The 21664-nt window shown below is 41.6% G+C and overlaps 1 protein-coding gene across 1 annotated transcript in view; it reads left to right on the plus strand.

Moving 5' to 3' along the window:
- The window catches only part of LOC311248740 (protein FAM131A-like), a gene marked incomplete at both ends in the record, with an annotated part of 48258 nt that overhangs the window by 12265 nt on the left and 14329 nt on the right, over nt 1-21664 (plus strand). The window contains one exon of the mRNA XM_084339572.1: nt 17148-17279. Coding sequence (XP_084195698.1) covers nt 17148-17279 — 132 coding nt within the window. The remainder of the gene's footprint in view (nt 1-17147; nt 17280-21664) is intronic.

Genomic DNA, 21664 nt, shown 5'->3' on the forward strand with positions numbered 1-21664 from the left:
ATTCCAACCCCCTCCAATGTACAGTCATTTACCTAGTATGGTTTTGTCAATAGTTCAATGTACAATTGTGTTTGTTTGTACAGTGTCTCCTCCCCCCCCCCCCTCAATGTACAGTGTTACTTGTTTATACAGTGTGCCCCCCGCCCCCCCCCCCCCCCCCCAACCACCTCCAATGTAAATTACCCAGTATGGTTGTCAATATCCCAATGTACCCAACCCCCCCCACCCAACCTCCAATGTACAGTTTCTACGTCAAATGTATATACTCCCTTTTCTTGACTCCTTCTGTATCACAAACAGTACTGTATTTGCAAATCTGGTATGTCATAAATGTATAGATGTAGCAGTACTGACTATCTGTATGTCATGTATGTCATATATGTCTATATGAATTGAAAATGGGGGACCCTGATGGAAACAAGACAAACGTCTTTCTCAGGTCTGCATCCCCTTAACAATTGTATGTATTGAGCCGTACTGTATTGTACCCATTCTGCAATCTGTTAAATAAAGTTTTCATTCATTCATTCATTCATTCATTCATTCATTCATTCACCTGGTATTTGGCATCCAAGAGAAGGAAAATATCGCTGTATTGCGCTCTTGCTGGTATACCTGAGCTTGAAGCGAGAGAGAAAGATGGCGTCGGCACCTTTGGGAATTATATGGATAGTAGGCGTGACCAATGCTGTATTACTCCAATAGAAACTCTTCTGGAACTTTACTCTCACTCTATTGGCCACAGGCAATGATTATGCCCCAAATGGAGTAAATATGACTACTTGAGAGGAAAATAATAACTCCGTAATAATTACTCTGGGAAAATGACTCCCCAGTTTTTCCTGTGTAGCACAGTGGGCAAAGCCTGTAGATGAAGTACCACAACTATCTGCCAAGACAAAATAAGTGATGATAAGCAGCTCTCTCATTGTCATCATGACTGAAATAGGGATTGAGATATGGCCCACAAGTCAAAAGAAAGAAAGGAGCATTAAAGAGCAGCCCGTAAGGCCGTCTGGGACGGTGAATGTTTCAAGGTTTTGTCAGAGAGAGACACTGAGAGTTCAGGGCCTCCAAGACACTGTCCAGGATGAATGGGAGCATCAATCTCTCTATCAAGCAGATAGACTGCAGTTCTCAAGAGAGACAGAGAGAGAGAGAGAGAGAGAGAGAGAGAGAGAGAGAGAGAGAGAGAGAGAGAGAGAGAGAGAGAGAGAGCGATATATCAACATGAGATGTGATAGGGACAAGGAGAGAGAGACACAGAGAGAGACAGTCAGATACAGCAAGAGAGAGAGATAGAGAAAGAGATCCACACGAGAATTATGAGACAAGGGAGAGAAAACAAGAGCAACAAGCAGGGGCAGACATGTGGAAAGAGGCTTTAAGATAGATGATTGGGGGGGGAAAGGGGAGAGAGAGAGGCCGTGAAGAATATGAAACAGAATAGAATGAAAGCAAGAAGAATAGGCCATATGGTGAAGGCTGAGAAGTGGCTAGAAAACTATTCTCGTTCCCACCTCCCCGAACTACACAATTTTCACTCTGGGTGAAAGATATATTGGTGTAGATTTAGGAACAAAAAGTTCTCCATTGACAAACTAGCCCGTTTTGTGCAATCATAATTTTAAAGTCGGGACTAGATCTTTCCTCGCAAACGGATACTTGGTCACCACAGAGTTTTATTTGACGTAATTGGTGCGAGTTCGGTCACGTATCTTGCGCTCGACCAATAGCAGCTCTCTTTGTTGCGAGGATACAGCCGGCGGGTGACAACTAATTACATCTCACGGAGGAGATAAAACTGGGAACAAGGTTATCCACAGAGTAACGTTACGGACAAAAATGGACAAAAAACACCTTCTAAAGTTCGCAAAAAGGTTTCTAAACAATGTTATGTGCATCTCACGTCCGTTCAGAAAGAATGTGTACAAGACATACACACATTGTTTAGAGATCGATTTGTGTCATAAATGTCATGATATATATCTGTAACTTATGTCGTGTATGTCATAAATGTCATGATGAATTGAAAATGGGGGACCCTGATCTCTGGTCTGCACCCCCTTAACAATTATGTGTGTTACGGTGAGGTAAGGTGGAGGTAGAACCCAAGGCAGCAGGACAAGAGTGAGCAGGGATATGAGGCAGGAGATGACGGTCACGATTTTAAGAGCTTTTACTTAGCCACGACAAAGGTACACAAGGCACAAAATAATAGGCACAGTCGCACTGGCTCTAAATACAAACAACACCTAACCAGAAGACGGACTGAACACACAAAAACAAAAGAGCAATAAACAGAAAACTAACATACACTTACTTTAGACAGAACACAACTACAGGGCAAGGACGACGTTTGACAAAGACATCACAGGACAGGTAACAAGGAGGAATGACTCCACAAGCAACTCAACAAACCACAGACCATAAATACGGACACTAATTAACACTAATTAATAATGGACGACAGCTGGGGGAAGAAAGACATAAGAACTAGAACTAATACAAATATCAACACAACAGGGACATGGCTATACAACCATAAATGCACCGACAACAAACTGTTTAGGAGGTTTATCACCACAGTGTGCATCATCTGTAAAAGATCACTAGATGGTGCCATGATACCACTATTCACATCTTTCATACTGTCTGTTCCTTGTGTGGGAAAGCGAGACCCATTGTTCACACTGTGACTGTGGTGTTGACTCTCCCAGCCTTGGGCAGGTCTGGGAGTGTAACATGTGTGTATTGAGCCGTACTATTGTACCCATTCTGCAATCTGTTAATACAGTTTTTAATCAATCAAGATGTGGATACACTATTTGATGCTGTGCTGAGATACAGTTTAGCTGTGTTTTTGTTTACATAACTAGCATTCTAGTTTTCTTCAGATACTGTATGCCATCTATTTTGTTTGTTTACAGTGATGTTTATGTAGCTCTGCTAGTTCATAGTGATGTTTAAAGTATGTTAGCTTTCAGAATCCCCTCATCCACCACCACACTTCCCAGGCAACACTGACGTTAATCATCCTCACCACTGTCATCTGAGTCATCATCCCATGTAGCCCTATATCCTCAGTTTCCTTAGAAACATTTGCATAGTTTTGGCATTGACAAAGATATGTACATGGCAGTTTTGCAGACAGAGAGAGGAACATCTTATTGTCTGACATTTGAGTTGCCTTAACTGATAACTGTAAGTCACAGTAACCAAACATATTTGAGTTGCCTTAATTAAGAACTGTAAGTCACATGTAGCCCTATATCCTCAGTTTCCTTAGAAACATTTGCACAGTTTTGGCATTGACAAAGATCTGTACATGGCAGCTTTGCAGACACACAGGAACATTTTCTTGTCTCACATTTGAGTTGCCTTAACTGAGAACTATAAGTCACAGTAACCGAACATATTTGAGTTATGGCAACTCAAATGTGAGACAAGAAGATGTGTGTCTGCAAAACTGGGGTTGGGATGTATAGGGCGAGGGGATTAGGGTTATACAGTAGTAGTGTGATTTGTTTGTATTGGTTGAGATCAGTTTGACACTGATCTTTCCACACACCTCACTGTTTACTCATTTTACTCTGTAGTGTATATTGTATATATGTATATTGAATATTCCTCTTTACTTTACTTTTTACTTACTTACTTTTTTCACTGTATGACGCACACTCAGGGGCTCATACAGAAACTATATAAATAATAAACAAACTTTAAACTTATGTATGTATGTGACGAATAAACCTCTTGAATCTATTTTGTACCTGCATTCTATTTTGTCTTTAAATGGAAAATAAAAAGGTTAATGAGTAACTTATTGATTTGTAAATTGTTTGACATTATTCCAAATTAAGGGGATGGTGTAGTGTTTTGATTGATTAACTATCTTGATCAAAAGTGTGTGGGTCTATTATTTTTGTCATTATACTATCCACTGAACTGTTTTGTGTACGACCTCAATCTTTAGAAAATTGTCCCAGCATCTTTAATATTGCAGGTTGGGAATCACAAGGTGAAGTGTTTTTGTGCTGCATGCATCACGGATTGTGTGTTTATGGAGGTTTATCGAATAATTTCCCTGACAGGACGTAATGCACCGGTGTGTGCAATGCTGTGTTGTGGGGCTGATAGAAGGCGATATGATTTAAATGTACAGTATGGTTAATAACACGTACGTTATGGCCCATTTCACAGCTGTATTCAATCGCTTGCCTATAGCAAGTAGCGTATATGCATATAACATTGTTTAGAAGCCTATTTTGCGTCAGAATGTGTTTTTTGTCCATTTTCGTCGAGATGTACTCCGTGGATGACATGATAACATCACGTTACTGTTTACACAATGTCTTGTGGTCTATAACTTGGCAACAAAGAGAGCTGCTATTGGTCGAGCGCAAGATACGTGACCAAACTCGCACAAATTACGTCAAATAAAACTCTGTAGTGACCAAGTATCCGTTCGCGAGGAAAGATCTAGTCCCGACTTTAAAATGATGATTGCGCAAAACGGGCTAGTTTGTCAATGGAAAACTTTTTGTTCCTAAATCTACACCAATATATCTTTCACCCAGAGTGAAAATTGTGTAGTCCGCTGAGGTGGGAACGGGATGAAACGATACAGCCTTCACCTTACGGCCTAGAAGCAAGCAGAGAGATTGAGCAACTTAAAAGTGAGAGAGAGAGGAGTATCGTGCTTTCTGATTGGCTAGCCGCTGATGGTGATTGGAGGGGATTGTTCAGTTGGGTCGTGTGGAACAGTGGTTCTGTCATATGCTGAGTCACCTCAGCCAGACACGTGCACACACACACACACTTGCATACATGTGCACACACAAACTTGTGCAAACACACACACACACACACACACACACACACACACACACACACACACACACACACACACACACACACACACACACACACACACACACACATACTAGAGCCTGTGCAAAAACACATGCACAATCTGTCCTATGTGTGTGTACAGTATGAGCGTATGTGTGTGCGTGTGTGTGTACACTGTACAGTATGAGTGTATGTGTGTGCGTGTGTGTGTGTGTCTGTACACTCTACACAGTATGAGTGTATGTGTGTGTGTGTGTGTGTGTGTGTGTGTGTGTGTGTGTACACACTCTTCTACAGTATGAGCATATGTGTGTGTATGTTTTACACATCATTTATCATCTATGACAGTGTTTCTCAATTGGTGGGTCGTGACCCAAAAGTGGGTCGCGGGGCCATTTTGAGTGGGTCGCGGATGTGTGTGTAATTTTTTTTTTTTTTTTTTTTTTTAATATGTATATATATTTTTTACTAGCTATCTTTGTGAAAGTGGCTTCCCAGCTCTGGTCCAGCTGAAGACAAAGCAGAGGAACAGATTGGACATTGAGCATGACCTCAGAGTTGCTTTGTCTACCATCACCCCAGACTTTGAGACTCTTGTCAGGAGCAAACAACATCCGCAGTTAACCCATTAGTTCCCTGGGATGTTAAGCTAAGAAGTCTGCTAAGAAGGATATATTATTTATTATTATTATTATTTTATTTCATTGTGTTTTTAGCCCTAGTTGTACTTGTGTTGCAACCCCAGTTATCCCATTAGTTCCCCCAAACTTAGGTATGTTATGTTAAGCTAAGAAATCTGCTAAGAAGCATATTATTTATTATTATTTTATTTCATTGGGTTTTTAGCCCTAGTTGCACTTTTGTTGCAACCCCAGTTATCCCATTAGTTCCCCCAAACGTACTGTAGGTCTGTGTTATGTTAAGCTAAGAAGTCTGCTAAGAAGCATAATTATTTATTATTATTATAATCTTTTTATTTCATTGGGTTTTTAGCCCTAGTTGCACTTTTGTTGCAACCCCAGTTATCCCATTAGTTCCCCCAAACTTTTGTTGCACTTTTTTGTGTTTATTTCATGTTTTTAACAGTGCATGAAAGATTGTGTATTACTGCAAAAAAAAATGTAAATAAATCATAGTCAAAAAATTTGGGACGCGACTTAATGACTAAGGAAAATGTTGGGTCCCGAGGCTAGACCAGTTGAGAACCACTGATCTATGACTCAGCGTTTGTTTGTCGTGACCAGTTCATTCCCTCCATGCTGAATGAGACGGATGTTTGCAGTGGTCATGTACGCCAGTAACCATAACCTGAACAGTGTATAACCTGAACAAACATAACCAGTGTATTATAAAATAATAGTATTTCGCTTTTTATTTTAAACAATATTTAATCGCGTTTGGAGGTGGGTGTCCTGCGTCTGCCCCCCCGTGCCAAACAAGCAGGCCAACCTCTTGTTCACGCGTGAGCCCGTTATGATTACACTACTGTCGCTATTTTACAATTAACTATAATGAATTACGGGCGGTCAGGTGGCGTAGCGGAGATTGTGCTCGTCACCAATGCAAGAGGCTGCGGTCTCGACTCCCGGAGAGTCAGCATTGCCTTGGCTTGGGCTGATCGCTATACTAACTCGTTTGGCTGAGTTAGGGGGAGGGAAGCCGTGGGTGGGTCCTGGGCGTTGTGGACAGCGACCCCTACAGTTCGGTCGGGGCGCCTGCACAGCGAGGGTAGGATCTGGAGAAAGGTAGTGTGACCTTCCACACGTTACACTCTCCCGGTGAGAATCTGCGCTGCCAGGCTGGCTGCCGGCTGGCTGCCGGCTGGCTGCACATGTGTCGGAGGAAAACATGTGACAGTCTCCGGCCTCCCGGACCAACAGTAGGGGGGGGTGCGCAACAACCAGGAAGGGGGTTGGGAATTGGCATAATGACTAACAGTGGGATGGGAGAAAAATCGGAAGTGTTGGAAGTAATGCACGGAAGCTTATTTCCGCGTTGCAATAATAATATTCTACCACCGGTACGCATGGTCAGAGCTGTGCGTAAATATACGCACAAAGTCAAGCACACGTTCAAATTGATAAGTCACACACTTTGCTTAGAAATGATCGTACGCACGGGTTACGCACATACTGTATCTGTGCGTACGCACCATTGATAAATGAGGGCCCAGGACTATCGTAGGTTTCCTCTTACAAACTTCTTACAATTTTATTTACGAGGAAACTTACGAGAATGTTAGTGAATGAGGTCCAATGTTTCGACAGCAATCTACCAGGACATACATTTGACTGGAATTATACTCTGGCAAACATGTGCAGGCAATCAGTGTACCCTAACTAAAGTAGAGGTACACAGGGACCAACAGGGCCAGCAGAGAGACTTCAAAGATCAGTGGTGGAATGACAATCTGTCAGCACAACATACTATGAAGTAAAATCTTAAAGGCCCAATCAGTGTTCCAAATGCAAACAAATGGGCAGCCCTACCACCAAGAAAAGATAAATGAAAACATGAAGAACCAACACAAGACATCAAGTAAATAGGACTTTGTAATTGTATTTGCTGTATTTTGGTTCCTTTACGTTGGTCATTTTTGTGAACACTGGAGTAGACAGATAATATGAATTACGAACGTTCCAAAAAGTTTCTCTTCCATCTACAGATCAAACTCTTCAAAAATGTATGTGGGCGCAGTCAATATTCCCTCAAATTTTTTTTCGGTCTGAGCAAACACTCAAACCTCCTGAGCAGACATCAGCAACTACTAATAATAATAATAATAATTCATTTATTTTGTATAGCGCTTTTCAAGGACCCAAAGTCGCTGACAATAGGCATAAAAAAGAAAACAAAGAAAACAAAGAAAACAAAGAAACAAAACCAGAGGGAAACGGAGGACAATAAGAAAACACAGGAAACATAAAACCACGAGTAACGGATAACAAATGCGGGAGTGAGTAGGGGAGACAGGAGGAGAGTAAGGGAAGACCAAGGGGGGTGGGGGGTGGGGGGGGTGGGGGCAGGAGCGGAGAGAACGTGGGGCAGGGGGAAATGGTGGTGAGTTGGAGGAGGGTGGTTATGGGTAAGGAAGGTTGAATGCTTGGGAGAACAGGTAGGTTTTGAGTCTGGATTTGAAGGTGGAGAGTGAGGGAGAGTCTCTGATGGTCTGAGGGAGGGAGTTCCAGAGTCGAGCAACATACGTCACCTTCCGATTAACCGGTTAGTTGATAAGCGGCGGTTTGTAAAAAATCTGAGAATCTTAATTTACCTCAATGTCTAACATAAAAATCTATACATTTTGCTGATACACAGAAATAATACAAAAAGGCATATTATATTCCCTAATGAAATATTTATTTTACCATTGATTGACGATACAGAGCAACGTCCTCCCTCCCTCTTCTCTCTCTCCCTCCCTCTCTCCCTCTAAACCTCTCACCTTCCCCTCTGCTTCATTCCTCCTTTCTCCGTTATTCAGATACACATCAGAAGAAATGTCACTTGTTTCCAGACTCCTCTGGTCTGGTCTTAGCTCTTACTTAGTCCTTTCTGTTAGTCTGGTGTGCACACTGCACATAAGAACACCTGCACATCAGAACACTGCACAGCAGAAAAGAGTAACTTGTTTACTCATCTGTTCCTCAAAAAATAAATAAAATAATAAAATAATAAATAAAATAATCCAAAGGCAGCTCTTCTCCTCTGGTCTGGTCTTAGCTCTTATTCCTTTCTGTTAGTCTGTGTGCACACCAGAAAATAGTCACTTGTTTACTCTCTGCTCCTCAAATTTTTTTAAGAATAAATAAAGTTATCCAAAGTCAGCAGAAGCGACTTCTCCTCTGGTCTGGTCTGCTTCTTCTGGGAAACAGAGTAGAATAGAATAGAGTAATTAGTAATTAATCTAACGTCAGATTTTTGCCAAGTTCAAAACACACATGTTTGTGTTACTGTTAACACTTTGAGTGCCACTCACAAGATTTCTCTGGTTTTTAATAGTGACGTAGAATGCCACTCACGAGATTTCTCGGAATTTTTATTTTTTTATTTTTTTTTGCGATCTGTACAATTATTGCATCACCCGAGCCTACCCGAGTATAGCCGAGGGGCGCCGGCGATCACTGTGGAAAAAAGCGCCCCCTGTCGTCTCCCAGATGACATAAGTGATTTTGGAATGGACTCAATGAAAATGAATGGGGAAAAAAATCCGGTACTCCACATTTTCCAGTTCACTGATCCAGCCGGGGTTACCAGAGTTCATTCTGGAGCCTCAGAGCCCCGCGGATCATGGAGTTCTACTGTATCGCGTTGGATCCATACACGTATCGATTTTTTCGAATGGTGATCAGGAATTGGAATATACCAGTTGGATACCATCTGATGTCAGGTAAGGACTCTATGTTATCAGTGGTAGGATAATCAGAGTAAGTTTGATGAAGTTATAAGCTGTTTTGTGAAATGTCTTGTTTCGGTTTCACTGTAAAAGTCTGTGAGGAAATCAACGGAGCGATTATCAGTGCGCGGCCGTAATGTGCTTGCGTGCACGTATAATATTGATCATCTAGCGTTTATTTGAAAACGATTCATAAAAAGGCCGACGAATATCAAAGTTGTGGAATATTCCACTAAAAGACGATTTTCATAGAATGCTCCAGAATGAGCTGTTTTTTATATCAAAACGGGGGCTTTTCTAACTGCTCTGAAACGGAAACAACGCGATAAAAAAACAATCTGCCTTCACAGCACTGACTGGAAAATAGTCTTTGATAATGCGATGGGCAGATTAGACACATAGCCATAATTTAAAACATAGATTAGGCGATATTAACGTTAACATTGGCGCCGATGGTGGCATTCAAGCGGTAAAACGGAAAACCAGGTGTGGCGCTCAAAGTGTTAATACTGTAGTCTTGAAACTGTCTTGGTCTAGAAAATACAAACATGACTAAACAAAATTATGTTAATATGAGCAGTTCTACAACTGATAAAAACAAGCTCTTAATGATTCAGATGATAATTCCTAATGAGTGACAGACAGTATAACACGCACATATCTGATCAGGAAGGAACTAATATGTTACCTTATTTTTCCCGTCTGTCCTTCTCAGTTCTCCAGTGGTTGTACACCTTGTCCAGGCTGATGGTGGTGGCACCGTCTGTGTCTGCTTGCAGCCTTGACTTGATTCACATCAACTCGTCTAGATGTTCCACTTGAAGACGATTTCTTGATGTTGTTTTGATACGATTCATCAAGCTAAACCCTCTTTCACAGTCTGCACTGGACGCTTGAAATGGAGGCTGACTAGTTGTCATTATTATTTTACTGTCTCGCACTCGCCGTCCACTACGGCTGCTGCGGATTCAGGAAGCGCCAAACGTTTAGACAAATCACAGACACCGATACTAAAACGTCTCTCTGTGGTGCCACGCAATAGGTTGGATCGTATCGAAGAGCTAGCCAATTAGAGCGAGCGCTATGTTGGGGGCCCCAGAACGTGTGAATTATCATGAGTATGTGCATCCAAACAAACGCCTTTTATTTTTTTTTACACAAACGTTTCTGTGCGCGACAGATTTCAGATGTGCGCGGGAGCATTTGGCCATGTGCGTGCGCGTGCACGGGCGTACCTTAGAGGGAGCATTGTGCACAGTCTACATTGAAATCACTGATTGGGCCTTTAATTATTAACCTGCAACGTCCCTCATATGGGAAGTTTTTTGGATTTTTGCAACCGGCACTTTGGCGACCCCTAGTGGCTCGGGTGTGCATATTTTGTAATACAATATATATATGGAATTGAAGACTTATTTGTTGCCTGTCGATAGCAACAAAATCCGACAAAATCCGACAAAATTCGTTCAGCGGTTCTCGAGTTACATGCCGGTATTTGAGGCTTGTGCAAAGTACACGGTATTGCGCAAAATACCACTCGCGACTCAGGCTGCAGTAGTTCTGTCAATCTAGAGCCGATCTCGAAAATTATTGTGGATCGTTGTAACCAATGAGTGTGGCTTTCCAATGATACCCCACATGGGGATCTAAATAAAAAAATTAAAAAAATACGAAGAAACACGAAAACAGGAAGAGCAAAACAGCAGAATGAATTGAAGTCTATGAGAAAACTGAGTTTTTCTTTGTACACAGTTTACCAAAATCACTCCTAATCACTCATTTCTGAATGGATCTTTATGAAATTTGGATATGTACTACATAAGGCTTCAGGCTATGGCTCTGGATTTGTAAGCCATACCACCTTCTGGGGAAATACTACCTCTGGACTACTAACTACTACAGAAAAACTTGAGTAACAAGTTTTTTTTACAACTCAAGTTCAGACCTATGTCACTCTATTACGTTAGCACTAAAAGTGAATTTATTACTTCAGAATGTCATCTTTCAAAAGAGACCAGGCTTATGCATGTGCTATAAGGCTGAGCCCGAACGTTCGAACGTTCGTTCGTTACGCTGACATTCGGACTTTAATTAATAGGTTCGAACGTTCGGTGAAAAAATATAAAGGATGTGCACGGGGTTGAGGTGATGTGAATGCGAGGCGCTCGGCTCAAACAGTATGGTCTGCCGGGCTGCAGCGGGATACTATTTCTCAACCAGAGCTCTATTTTGATTGACAGGCGATTCTGCCAATTACGTCACACACCGCTTGCACCCGCCTCTGCTGTTACCACCAATCGGCAAGCGTTTATTCGTTTTTTACTTCAGGCAATGCCGCCATTGATCTGCTTGCGAGAAGCCTCAACAGACTTACCGTAGCTACCGGGGAGTCGTAGTTAGCTCCCCGCCGAGGAAGTAATCGGTAACAAGGTTTCCGTAGGTGAACCTGCAGAAGGATCATTAATGAATACCAGCCTTTTTCGGCCACGGAGCGCGAGCTTCATGGCGGGAGGTGGTTGCGTTGGAAACAACAACAGACCCGTCCACCGTCTACCTCGGAACGGTGGTAGGGCGGACGGGCGGACGGGCGGCAGGCGTGTTGGGAGCCCGTACGACGGGTCTGTTGAGGAGCCGAGGCGTGCGCCTCTCCTCCCGGCTCCCCGTCGACCAAGAGTGAATACCTGTTATTGAACGTGTAACACTAACTATATAACGTTAATGCCACAAAACGAATGCCTTTGTTTATCTAGCCCCTTACGTGACTGCAAGGGCTATTGTTTATCATAAGTAGTAACTTTTGATGCAGTAGCTTGTTTATTTTCTTCTGAGTGCTTTGTTTAATTACATGTTTACATGAACAGCCACCACTGTAAAGAACATGTTTTTCACCAATAGACTATGCAATGCCGCCCTCCGTAGGATCTATAATAATACAATAAAAAAAAAAAACTATTATTTAAAAAAATGAAAAAAATAATTTTATTAAAAAAAAATGTATTAAAAAATTTAAAAAAACGAACGTTCGAACGTTCGTTCGATAAACCCTGGCGAACGTTCGAACCCTAAAAACAGGGTTCGGGGACAGCCTTAATGTGCTATAAGTATAACGTATGTTGTTTTGGTTTGCAAAAAAAGTATGCAGTCCTCAAAAACGAAAACGAAAATGGCCAGGAGACTCATTGCAGGTTAACAATACCATAGAACACATCACATTACACTAAATACAATATCAATATAGTAGCCTACAGTATAAGATATCACTATCAAAAAGGTAACATTCAGGGGACAAATGATAGTCCTGCATCAAGGTATATATTCTGCAAGGATATCTTTTTTGGTGATGTCTTAAAGGGGAACTATCTTATAAATGGCCTTTTTCAGTGTTTAGCATTGTTTCCTAGCTATGTGGACTTATATTAATATGATTTATGTCTCTAATTCTCATATTGGCGCATTCTTCCAATTCTCCTCTCACAATATTCACCCTCACTGAACTGAGTCATCTGAAAATGTGCTGATTTGTGATGTTGAGAGACACCGCTGCATGATAATCAGCTGAGTTTCCACACAGTTCCCACAGTGGTTGGAGCCCAGGCTCAAAACAGCTTAAGATCTTGAGGTAGAAAAATGCTGTTTTTGAGGACTTGATTAGAAATACAAAACAATGAATAAAAAAAATAAAAAAAATTACAGAGGTGTTCCATAAACCCACAGGAATTGTGTAAAAGTGCCCAAATAGTGAAAGAAATAGTAAAATAGTTCCCTTTTAACAAATGTCTTAACAGATTGCATCAGAGCTATGAGTGTGCGCGGCTACCATAGATTTAGAATAAATCTTCTGTGGATTCGGCATCTACCTTGCTGGGGGACCTGATGATGCTTGTTGCCGCGGATACCGTCCTTGTTACTGCGGATACTGTCCCTGTTGCTGTGGATATTGTCCTTGTTGTCCTTGTCTTTGGAAGAAGTCACATAACGTTATAGGCTATGTGCTGATTTCTTCATGATTCTACACTAAATGACTGTAGCTTGGCTATTTGTTTATGATTAGTTAATCTGTAACTGAAAGTTACAACATCCAGCTGAATAATAATATAATAACAAAGTAGATGATGTCTACTACAAAGTGAACACTGTGCAGTGGCGATGCAATGATCTAATAGTGTTTCTCAGGGGCGGACCTAGCACATTTGGCGCCCTAGGCGAGATTTTTTTTTTGTAATTTTTTTTTTTTTGTAATTTTTTTTTATGGCTTTTGCCTCTTCATAGTTCTCTAACGTTAGTCTTTCTTTCCTCAACGCTCAATTCTATAAACACTTGACCGATACCCATCAATGCACAGCGCTCTAGCATGTTCTGACTGTGAACACCTAAAGCTGAGGCTCAGACCGACCGACCGTTTTAGATTTTTGGCTCATTTTCCCTTATGTTAGAATTCTTTTTTATGTAAAAATATGGTTGCAGATATAGAGTGGGGCGCCAAAACTGCACAGAGAAGTTTTTTGTTTTTTGGTGCCCCCCTCTGGGTGGCGCTCTAGGCGACCGCCTATATCGCCTGTAGGAAGGTCCGCCCCTGGTGTTTCTGATCAGTGGCTCATCACGAGAGAAAGATGCCTCATGGTTTGATGATTTCATTCTGCTGTGTTCACCACAGCTCAGAGCATTGAGTGTCCGTTCTATACATTATTATATTGTGCGGTGACTTCTCTTCAGTTTGTTTTGGCTTAAAGGACCATATTGGTATTATGATAAACCAGAAAGCCACTATGGAAAGTGAAGAGTTTCTGACCGCAAACAAGGAAGTACACACACAGAGAGAGACAGAGAGAGACAGAGAGAGAAATGTCTTTTCTAAATGACGTCCCTGTTAGCACGACCAGGAGATACCTTTGGGTAGGTTTCTTCCAGGGGCGGCTGGTCCATAGAGGGCGCTAGGGCGCTGCCCCCCCCCCCCCCTGGTGGAAAGTGGTTTTGGATTGTTCTATTATAGTAGATTTCGACCACTAAAAATATTATTTTTTTTAAATAAATAATAATTACTCATTTTAACTCATTTATGTTTGTGTTTAACTCTTTCTGCACCATACCCGAGATTTATCGGGTTTCAAATCCAAGCGTTGAGCGCCAACCCCGAGATTTCTCGGGTTTAGATCCTTTTTCCCATTCGATTTTCCCATTCTAAACACTCGCGCGGACCTGCCTGTGTCTCCCTGGCACCGCTGCCTACATTAAAATTGCAATGCTGATCGAATCCCGACAGGTGGCAGTATCGCCTACCTTTTGAACTGGGTCTCTAAGGTGTCTTTCAGTACTGAGGTACCTCCGGCTGCAGGAATCCCTTCCCCCTCAAAGTGAATGAGCACACAGCCATCTGTCTGAGATTTGCTCGCCTGAAACCTATTGTTTCCCGTATTATAGCCAGACCCAATGCACACGAGTAATGGCGATCGCGATGGAACTACACGGATTATTCATTTTGGAGTACCTTCTGACTAAGGTAAGGTCTATTTTAGGTCTATTTTACCGAACGAAAGTATGTGTAAACGAACTGGTTTGTCAATGTTGGACTATAAACAGTGCTTGTCAAATGAGCCATACTATTGTCTCCATAGCTATAATACAGAACACACGATGGGTCCGCAAACATCGCGAAAATGGTCAATAACGCTGGCTCCATTGAGTAAAGATGGGAAAACAGCGTGGCGCTCAATGAGTTAAAATGCACAATAACGTGTAATATATAAAATATTAATCATTGTTTGTGCTTCCTGTTCATCCCCTCTCTCTTCTGGGGCGCTAGAAACATCGCCCCACTGACTGGGCGTCAGTGCGCAATGCAGCCAATTGAAAAATGCACATGGCAACATAAATGCACCTAGCAACTAAATTTAGCCAATCAGTGTCTTCAAATATGATGCCTAAAGGGCGATTCATTTAGAGCGCCAAGCAGAGTCATTGATGTGTTAGGGGGTGCGGACTGATGTGATGACGACAAGGATGAATGCAGGGACTCAAGAGACAGGATTACAGCTGCCCCCAAATTCAATAATACCTCTTCTCCAAAAGCCATTTGAGAGGACAAATTGCATTCCATGTCGATTCCGTCAAAATATATGCAGCAATCAAATGTTGAAATGTATAAAAACAGCTATATATATCCATGGGATATCGCAATATTACAATACTATCCAAATGTGCACTGGATCAAATGTATACGTTCACACTAATAAAACAAATTGTCTATTGGCTGAGCGTGGCAATCGTGTGACATCACGTCCCGAATCACATCAACCAGGAAATAACTAACGCTAATAGTTGTTGTCGTTGTCGGAAATTGATAATAATCACAAGATACATTCAGACAGTGTTGGATCTAACTAAATGGATTTCTGGACACATTTATGGAAAGTTCAAGCCCGGACCACAAAGCTTCTTTAAGGGTTAGCAGCTCTTCCAATTCGTACGCCATGTTCTACCGGCAGCAAAAAGCCACAACCCGCTAGGTAGATTAGCAGGCAGCTATGTGTTAGAAGCAGGCCTTTGTGTACACGCGTAACTGTTATGCGCATAACAAGCGAGTGTGTCACTAGAGGGTTTGACAGCTTGCTCGTTCCAATCATTTGACTTCGATTGATTGGATGTCATGGTTTTAGCACTTGCCCCTTACCGGAATGACAGATTATTTTTATTTCGGTGTCAAATTTATTTTAAATCTAAAATGTTGCCAAACATTGATCCTTTAATCTCAAATGTAGCAGCCAAGTGAATGAAATCTGAATGCTCATTCAAATGCTCCGCTGTAGTACTTTGTTCCTCAGAGAAAACTACCAATCAGAGATCTGTCTGTGACATGGAAATACAATGGAAGACTGCTCCTCATGTCACCATGGCAACCCATCTGTTTGGGTGCATCTGTGTATCTGTGTGCGTACATGTTTGTGTGTGTGTGTGTGTGTGTGTGTGTGTGTGTGTGTGTGTGTGTGTGTGTGTGTGTGTGTGTGTGTGTGTGTGTGTGTGTGTGTGTGTGTGTGTGTGTGTGTGTGTGTGTGTGTGTGTGTGTGTGTGTGCGTGCGTGCGTGCATGCGTGCGTGCGTGCGTGCGTGCGTGTGTGTGTGTGCGCATGTGTGTGTGTGTGACATGGGTAATATGAATTACGATTGTGTATTGATCTTTCCTACAATTCACATGTACCTGTTGGATATCCCGAATACATCAAACTGAGTAAACATATGGCACAATTTAAAAAGCAGCTTAAAAAATACACATTAGAGAAATACAGAAATGAGTAATGAGGATAAACAAAGTTATGCAATATTGTGTTATGTAGTTCTGTACTGTATTCACTGCTGTCAAGTGAATCAAGTTTTTTTTCTTTTCGTACTATAAGTTAAAGTATATTCTATATTGTATTATACTAAATTATGTTATATCTAGTAAAATTAATGGAAGAACAATGTAAATGTAAGGGGGTAGGGATCAATACGTTTAGCTTCCCTCTACTCCTTTTTGGACATGTCTGCTAACTAAATACATTGCTCTTGACTTTTTGTTTATAATTCCTTTTTTTGAATGTTTTTTGAATTGTTAATTTCTTTTTTTAAATTGTGTTGTTATGATTGTTCATTTTGATGGAGCTAGATACCGTGATTTGTTTGGAGGAATATGGAGAATACATGTTCAAAAATTTACTTTTTCATTCATTCATTCATTCATTCATTCATTCATTCATTCATATCTAACCTGTTTTTGTCTGCGTGTGTGTGTGTGTGTGTGTGTGTGTGTGTGTGTGTGTGTGTGTGTGTGTGTGTGTGTGTGTGTGTGTGTGTGTGTGTGTGTGTGTGTGTGTGTGTGTGCGTGCGTGCGTGCGTGCGTGCGTGCGTGTGTGTGTGTGTCTGTGCAGGCGTAGCAGAGCAGTTTGCCATAGCGGAGGCCAAGCTGAGAGCCTGGTCCTCAGTGGATGGAGACGACTCCAACGATGACTCATACGATGAAGACTATCTGCCTGCCAACGAACCCAACACACAGAGCACAGGTACACACACACACACACACACACACACACACACACACACACACACACACACACAGACACACACACACACAAACACACACACACGCACAAATTGTATCTAAGACCACAATTCCAAGTCCACAATTTCCATCAGTATTTGTCCCCTTCTTTTCATATCCAATCCCACATCATTTTCTCCTTCTTCTCTCTTTATCTCTGCTTCTCTTTTGTCCTTCCCCTCTCTTTGTCTCTGCTTCTCTTTTCTCCATCCTCTCTCTTTCTTTATGCTTCTCTTTTCTTATTCCTCTCTCTTTGTCTCTGCTTCTCTTTTCTCCTTCCTCTCTTTCTTTCTGCTTCTTTTTTCTCCTTCCTCTCTCTTTGTCTCTGCTTCTATTTTCTCCCTCCTCTCTCTTTCTGCTTCTCCTTTCTCCTTACTCTCTCTTTCTTTCTGCTTCTTCTTTCTCCTTCCTCTCTCCTTGTCTCTGCTTCTCTTTTCTCCTTCCTCTCTCTTTCTTTATGCTTCTCTTTTCTCCTTCCTCTCGCTTTCTTTCTGCTTCTTCTTTCTCCTTCCTCTCTTTGTCTCTGCTTCTCTTTTCTCCCTCCTCTCTCTTTCTGCGTCTCCTTTCTTCTTACTCTCTCTTTCTTTCTGCTTCGTCTTTCTCCTTCTTCTCTTTGTCTCTGCTTCTCTTTTCGCATTCCTCTTTCTTTCTTTCTGATTCTCATTTTCCTTCCTCTCTCCTTCTTTCTGCTTCTCCTTTCTCCTTCCTCTCTTTATCTCTGCTTCTCTTTTCTCATTCCTCTCTCTTTGTCTCTGCTTCTCTTTTATTCCTCTTTCTTTCAGCTTCTCCTTTCTCCTTCCTCTCTCTTTCTTTCTGCTTCTCTTTTCTCCTTCCTCTCTTTCTTTTTGCTTCTCTTTTCTCCTTCCTCTCTCTTTGTCTCTGCTTCTCTTTTCTCCTTCCTCTCTCTTTCTTTATGCTTCTCTTTTCTCTTTCCTCTCTCTTTCTTTCTGCTTCTTCTTTCTCCTTCCTCTCTTTGTCTCTGCTTCTCTTTTCTCCCTCCTCTCTCTTTCTTTCTGCTTCTCCTTTCTCCTTACTCTCTCTTTCTTTCTGCTTCTTCTTTCTCCTTCCTCTCTCTTTGTCTCTGCTTTTTTTCTCCTTCCTCTCTCTTTCTGCGTCTTCTTTCTCCTTCCTCTCTTTGTCTCTGCTTCTCTTTTCTCATTCCTCTTTCTTTCTTTCTGATTCTCATTTTCCTTCCTCTCTCCTTTTCTGCTTCTCCTTTCTCCTTCCCCTCTCTTTATCTCTGCTTCTCTTTTCTCATTCCTCTCTCTTTGTCTCTGCTTCTCTTTTATTCCTCTCTCTTTCTTTCAGCGTTTCCTTTCTCCTTCCTCTCTCTTTCTTTCTGCTTCTCTTTTCTCCTTCCTCTCTCTTTGTCTCTGCTTCTCTTTTATTCCTCTCTTTCTTTCTGCTTCTCTTTTCTCCTTCCTCTCTCTTTGTCTCTGCTTCTCTTTTCTCCTTCCTCTCTCTTTGTCTCTGCTTCTTTTATTCCTCTCTCGTTCTTTCTGCTTCTCTTTTCTCCTTCCTCTCTCTTTGTCTCTGCTTCTCTTTTCTCCTTCCTCTCTCTTTGTCTCTGCTTCTTTTATTCCTCTCTCGTTCTTTCTGCTTCTCTTTTCTCCTTCCTCTCTCTTTGTCTCTGCTTCTCTTCTCCTTCCTCTCTTTCTTTCTGCTGATATTTTCTCTTTCCTCCCTCTTTGTCCCTGCTTCTCTTTTCTCCCTCCTCTCTCTTTATTTCTGCTTAATTTTTCTCCTTCCTCTCTTTCTTTCTGCTTCTTTTTCTCCTTTCTCTCTCTTTATCTCTGCTTCTCTTTTCTCCTTCCTCCCTCTTTCTTTCCTTATGCTTCTTTTCTTCTTCCTCTCTCTTTATCTCTTCTTCTCTTTTCTCCTTCCTCTCTTTGTATCTGCTTCTCTTTTCTCCTTCCTCTCTCTTTCTTTCTGTTTATCTTTTCTCCTTCCTCTCTCTTTCTTTCTGCTTCTTTTATCTCTTTCCTCTCTGACTTTGTCTCTGCTTCTCTTTTCTCTCTCTTTGTCTCTGCTTCTTTTCTCCTTCCTCCCTCTTTCATTCTTTCTGCTTCTCTTTTCTCCTTCCTCTCTTTATCGCTGCTTCTCTTTTCTCCCTCCTCTCTCTTTATCTCTGCTTCTCTTTTGTCCTTCCTCTCTCTTTGTCTCTGCTTCTCTTTGTCCCACTGCCCTACTTTTCATTCTCTCCAACACTGTCTCTCAACGCAATTTGATCCCCTCCTGCAAGTTTAATATCATTTCCTCCTCCGCCGCCAGCAGGGGTGGCGGCCACATGAGTCTGCTGTGTGAGCGGGATATAAATACACCTTCTGTGTATTTGTGTGTGTGCGTGCACATGTATATGCGTGTGTGTGTGGGTGCGTGTGTGTGTGTTCTGCATGTTTGCGCTTTCATCCTGATTACACAGAACTGCCTATGAGCCACACTGCATCAAAATATTTGTTTATGTTACGTTGTATTTTATGGCAATAACATTTAGGTTTATTCGACCCATGAGATATAAACAAGATTTTAACGTAAATATTAGTTTTTGTATATTAGTTTGTCTGCAGCTGGTGTGAGCTGGGTAGTGTAGTTTTATGAAATGTAGACGTCCATCGAAAGCACTGGGTCTCCTCTTTCTTAGGACTACAACGATTTCATGATGGCTTCCTGTCCTCATGTATAAATCGTCCATTATCCGGTGCAATGCACAGAGATTTTTATAAGCTCATATTTCGCAAACAACACTCAAAATCATTGGTAATCAAACGTAGTGCTGAAAATATACACTTTGACTGCTGTTTTTATAGGGTTATGGTCTTTACTCTTGGCTACATTTGAAAAAGAAACACAATGTCACTTAATACGGACTGTATTGATCTATTTGTGACGTGAAATAAATAGATTGGGCTTAAATGCATCCCAAGAAGCACTATTAACTCATTCAGCACCAAAAGCGTAATATCTTGTGTTTCGCCGCCAACGCTTGAGTGACAAAAACGTAATATCTAGTTTTTAGACCCTTTGATCTTTTTCCTTTGATCCCCGTTCTAAACACTCAGCCGGAGCTCCCTAGGTCTCCCTGGCAGATCTGCCTACGTTGGAATTGCAATGACGATCGAATCTCGCCAGGCGGCAGTATAGCCTACCTTTTGAACTGGAGATATCACTTGTCTTCCAGTACTGACTTACTTCCGGCTGTTTCCGCCTAGGAGTGGATCACAACATAGCAATCGGTGGAAGATTTGGTGCCTCAGAGCTATTCTTTCCCGTATGGTAGCCATGCCAAATATACACAAGTAATTGCGATCGCCATGGGATCGACTGGGATTTATTCATTTCGGAGTACTTCCTGACTGAGGTAAAGTCTATCTTAGGTAACCTGCTGGTATTTATTTTTTAACGTAAAACATGCTTCTGTACCGATCACAGTGTCGTATTATACTGGACGTAAAACATGTTTTTTTTCGATCGCAGTTTCTAGTTAAAACGCCCCACCCCCCCTTGATGATTTTGTGAAGACACATAGTTTATGGTATATACCTTCGATTTGGAAGTATTTGGGCTTTCAGGCGAGCAACCAGAACGATTTGGGCATAATGCATATAACGCGTCATATCTTGCGATCTATGAAAAAATACTGGATTATTTAGGAAAGGGTCGATGTTTAGCATGTAATAGCGCACAAACTACAGTATGTAGAAATTAACTGGACTATAAACCATGCCTGTCAAGTGAGCCATACTATTGTCTCCATAGCTATAATACAGAACACACGATGGGTCCGCAAACATTGCGAAAATGGTCAATAACGCTGGCGCCATTGAGTAAAGATGGGAAAAGAGCGTGGCAGTCAATGAGTTAAAGACTAAATGCTTCACAAAAAGCACACAGGAGTTTGCATGTTCTCTTCGCGTTTGCGTGGATTTCCTCCGGGTACTCTGGTTTCCTCCCACACCAAAAGCATGCTAGGTTTGCTGCCGTTGCTCTTGACCAAGGTACTGGCATTACAACTGGAGTTGGTTCCTGGGTGCAGCACTGTGTGACTGTCCACTCCTCGTAAATAGTTAGAATGGGTCAAATGCAGAGGACACATTTCCCCAAGATGATTAATAAAGGTACAACTTAACTTATTAAATACTGGCTGAATGCATCACAGAAAGCACTATTAAAGACTGGACAAATGCATTACAAGAAGCACTATTAAAGACTGACTAAATGCATCACAAGAAGCACTATTAAAGACTGGCTAAATGCATCACAAGAAGCACTATTAAAGACTGGATAAATGCATCACAAGAAGCACTATTAAAGACTGGATAAATGCATCACAAGAAGCACTATTAAATA

The sequence above is a fragment of the Notolepis coatsorum genome (assembly GCF_963971535.1).
Source record: "Notolepis coatsorum genome assembly, contig: SCAFFOLD_228, whole genome shotgun sequence".
Taxonomy (NCBI): domain Eukaryota; kingdom Metazoa; phylum Chordata; class Actinopteri; order Aulopiformes; family Paralepididae; genus Notolepis; species Notolepis coatsorum.